Source organism: Thermobia domestica, chromosome 17 (genome assembly GCF_964235325.1).
Source record: "Thermobia domestica chromosome 17, izTheDome1.hap1.1, whole genome shotgun sequence".
In the NCBI taxonomy this organism is placed as follows: domain Eukaryota; kingdom Metazoa; phylum Arthropoda; class Insecta; order Zygentoma; family Lepismatidae; genus Thermobia; species Thermobia domestica.
In genome coordinates, this window is record NC_137470.1 from 91,207,256 (window position 1) to 91,211,011 (window position 3,756).

General features: G+C 40.6%; 1 protein-coding gene across 1 annotated transcript; it reads right to left on the reverse strand.

Moving 5' to 3' along the window:
• Nucleotides 1-509: 509 nt before the first annotated feature.
• LOC145674093 (protein CFDP2-like) lies at nt 510-962 on the reverse strand. Its single transcript, XM_081743916.1, has one exon. It carries the CDS (start codon nt 960-962, stop codon nt 510-512), a length of 453 nt encoding a protein of 150 aa, XP_081600042.1.
• Between the last annotated feature and the right edge of the window lie 2,794 nt (nt 963-3,756).

Consider the following 3,756-nt stretch of genomic DNA (forward strand, 5'->3'; position numbering starts at 1 on the left):
TAGTATCTAGACCACCGGTTCAGTGCCTCTTCCTTGGAGTTTAGTACGCTGTTGCCTTCATCCCTGATTGCAGTGCAGTATGATTTAAACCCTCTTTTTAGTTGCTTAACTTCCTTGTAAAAGAACCTTATTTCCCTTCTATATCGTATGTTTTCAAGTTCTGCTATTTTGCTCTCTCTACTGGATTTTTTCTTTTGTCGGAGTAGTTTTTTGGCTTTTCTCCTGGCTTCATGGTAAATTTCTTGTCTTTCCCTTGTTCTGTGAGTTAGCATGTTGTTCCTAGCTACATTCCGTTCCTATATTGCTATCTTGCACTCGCTGTCAAACCAGCCGTTCCGTTGAGGTTTGTTCCTTTCTCCAATTGTTTCTTCTGCTGCTCTATGTTGTCTTTTATTGATGTCCACATATCGTTGACGTTTTGTTTTCCTGTCCATTGTGTTTCCTCCATATACGGAGTGACTTTGCTCCTATATTCATTGACTTTGTTCGTCCCTTAATTTCTCTATGTCTCATTTCTTGACTTGGGGCATGTTGGGCTTCCGTTGTGTGCTTATTTTTGTGTAGGTACGTGTTACTACCAAATAGTGATCGGAGTCTATGTTAGCTCCCCTCCTTTTTTTCACGTCTTGTATATTGCAACTGTGTCTGCTGTCTACTACAACATGGTCAATCTGATTTTCGGTCTTCCCGTCCGGTGATCTCCATGTTACCTTGTGTATTCTTTTATGTGGGAACCATGTACTGGATATGGTCATGGTCTTGGAAGCTGCAAAGTCAGTTAACCTTATGCCGTTGCCGTTTGTTGTTTCATGCGCGCTATCTTCCCCTATCGCTACGTAGAAACAGCTTTCTTTACCGATTTTTGCATTCGTGTCACCAACAATTACTTTCATATCATATTTCGGACATTCGTCATATGCTTTTTCCAGCTGGTTATAGAACTCGTACTCGACTCTTATCATTTTCTTCGGTTGGTGCGTGGGCTGTGATAATGGTTATGTTGTATGGATTTGCTCTTACTCTGATTTTACATATCCTGTCGCTGACTGGCGTGAAGCTAATTATTTTACTACGTATTTGACCTCTGACTATGAATCCCGTTCCAAATTCTTTCTTTTTGTTGTTTCCACTGAAATAGATGGTTTCCTTTTGTCTTTGGTGAATGCCTTTGTTGTCCCATCTCATCTCTTGTATGCCACATATGTCTGTTATATTTCTGAATTTCGTTTGTTAGTTCTTGCAGGGCCCCCGGTCTATGTAGTGTTCTAACATTCCACGTTCCGAGTACCAGTTCTTTGTCCTTTTTTTGTTTCCGGCCCGGCTTCCCCTTGATCCGTCCATTCCGAGGCCATTCTTCCGGTCTTCTAACAGTAGTTTTTTTCCCCGGGGCCAGGTTGTCGGCCTGACGCCCAACCCTCAACCTGGAGGACCAAGCCCGACTTCTTCCGTCCCCTTACTGTCCACAGGGATTTTTTTTTTTACCACAGAGGTTTTATACCCTGCTTCCGGTAAGGGTTAACAGCACCACCACTTGAAGGCGAAGTCGAACTTGGGTGGGAGAGGTGTGAGGCTTAATTTCAAAAACAGATCTGCCATTCGGTGCACTTCACCACCCGATAGGTGCCATTTGTGTTAGATATTAGCTTAAAATAAATAAATTAGAAGCAAAAAACATTAAATTGCCCAAATTACGAGAATTACCAACTCTGCTAAAGTAGGAAATTTTCAAGAACGCGAAGGAATTCTGCAGTTCAACACGAAGCAGCGACATCTATGTCATTCAGAGAAATGTGGATTAAATCTACAAAAGAAACATTTTTAATGTGTCTTATTACGTGCATTATCTGCAAACTCCAAATATATGAATCTATGCCAAGTATTAACGTATAGATAGAGGAAATAGTGGAAATTACCTATGGAAAAGGACGAATTGGTACCACGATGTCTTTACCGTAGAACAGGTTCAGTTCACGTAATAAAACAAATAGCTCACAAGCAAGGTCCACAACGAGGCACACTCAGATCCGACTCAAACTTCGCCCAGAGGACACACAATGGAAAAGAAGAAAAAATGCCAAATTGGAGCTGCCCAATACCAGAAACACCGGAGTTATGCTCCCCAACATAACGCACCACGCGACAATATGATATAAGGTAAACGTCGCAAGATACCCGTTTAGGTCGAAATCGGAAAGGACGAGAAGCACCGAGATGATACCAAGATACCTGATATGGTATAACGCAGACTTGGCCGCCATCTTGAAAGCCGTTATCGTGAATATATCGTAAGGTATTGAAACGTGAAGGATGTCTTGTGAAAGATCGATGTCGGGTAGAATTAGAAACTGAAACCAATGCCCAAACGCTAATAACGTATCGAGCATGGTATTAACGTGAAGAGGAATTCATGCGAGCAGAGTATGGAAAAACAGCTGAAGTTATGTTGTTAACGCGATGAAACAGAAACGGCCAAAGGAACCCAGAACACATGGATGATGCGACAAAGAAACACACACGCACACACATAGAGAGAAACATATACATTTGAGTTGGAATGCTACATACACACAGATATATATATATATAGATACAGATATATAAGATTGTACCTATTGTTGAAAATCTCGGCAGTAGTGGTAGTGAGTAAAGAAATGGGTGACACACAGCTCCCGCAAACACCAAGCACATTTGATCACAGAAAGTTCTGGGCACTCGTCTTTACAACATTCACGCTGTCGTAGATTGAAACAAAATTGCCGTGGCATGTTACCCAATGCCGTGGCGTCTTCTGTCCTTCGCATACACGTTTGTTTTACCCGAGTCTTCTACACTTTCATCATTCCAACATTTCATTCATTTCTCATAATCACCGTCTCCTTTAGCCTGGTCGGCATACCCGCGGGACGTAAAACTAAAAAATTTCATTTTTTCTTCTACACTTCATCACGTCCTCACCATTACACATATGTTTTTCGCGATTACATCATTGATTTTCATTTTGCATTTTACCTTACATTGATATATCACACATCCCACTTCTCATTTCAATACCTTACGCTATATCCAAGATCGTGGCTTTCAAGATGGCCGCCAAAACATTGTTATAACATATCAGGTATCTTTTTGATATCATCCCGGTGCTTCTCGCCCTTTCCGTTTTCGACATAAACGGGTATCTTGCGACGTTTACCTTAGATCATATTGTCGCGTGGTGCGTTATGTTGGGGAGCATAACTCCGGTGTTTCTGGCGTTGGGCAGCTCCAATTTGGCATTTTTTCTTTTTTTCCATTATGTGTCCTCTGGGCGAAGTTTGAGTCGGATCTGAGTGTGCCTCGTTGTGGACCTTGCTTGTCAGTTAAAGCAACGAGTCTGTATGCCGGAGTTATTTGATTTGAATCCCATAGAAGTGCAATTGTCCTTTTTATTACTATGGTTATTTTATTTATTTTTTATGTGGGAAAGAATCAAATTGTAACACATGTGTAAAACTCATGACGATACCAAAAAAAGAAAAAATGTCGTTGTCGCACTTGAATTAGTGTGCATAATTTTTGTTTGCAAACAGTTTCGTAATTATTTCCCCTGTGCTAACTGCTCACTATATGCTCGCTGGTTGATAACGAATGTTTTCCAGCAAATATTAATTTTAATTTGGAGAATTTTATAAAGTTTCACAATGTTTATCACTAGATACTTTATTTACATCATCGTTAAAGAAATAGCAAACTTTCTGAAAGGAACTTACTTAGGAAACA

Bases quoted from the DNA above. Each gene is read 5' to 3' on its own strand.
- LOC145674093 (XM_081743916.1), bottom strand. From the start codon at position 962: ATGATAAGAGTCGAGTACGAGTTCTATAACCAGCTGGAAAAAGCATAT.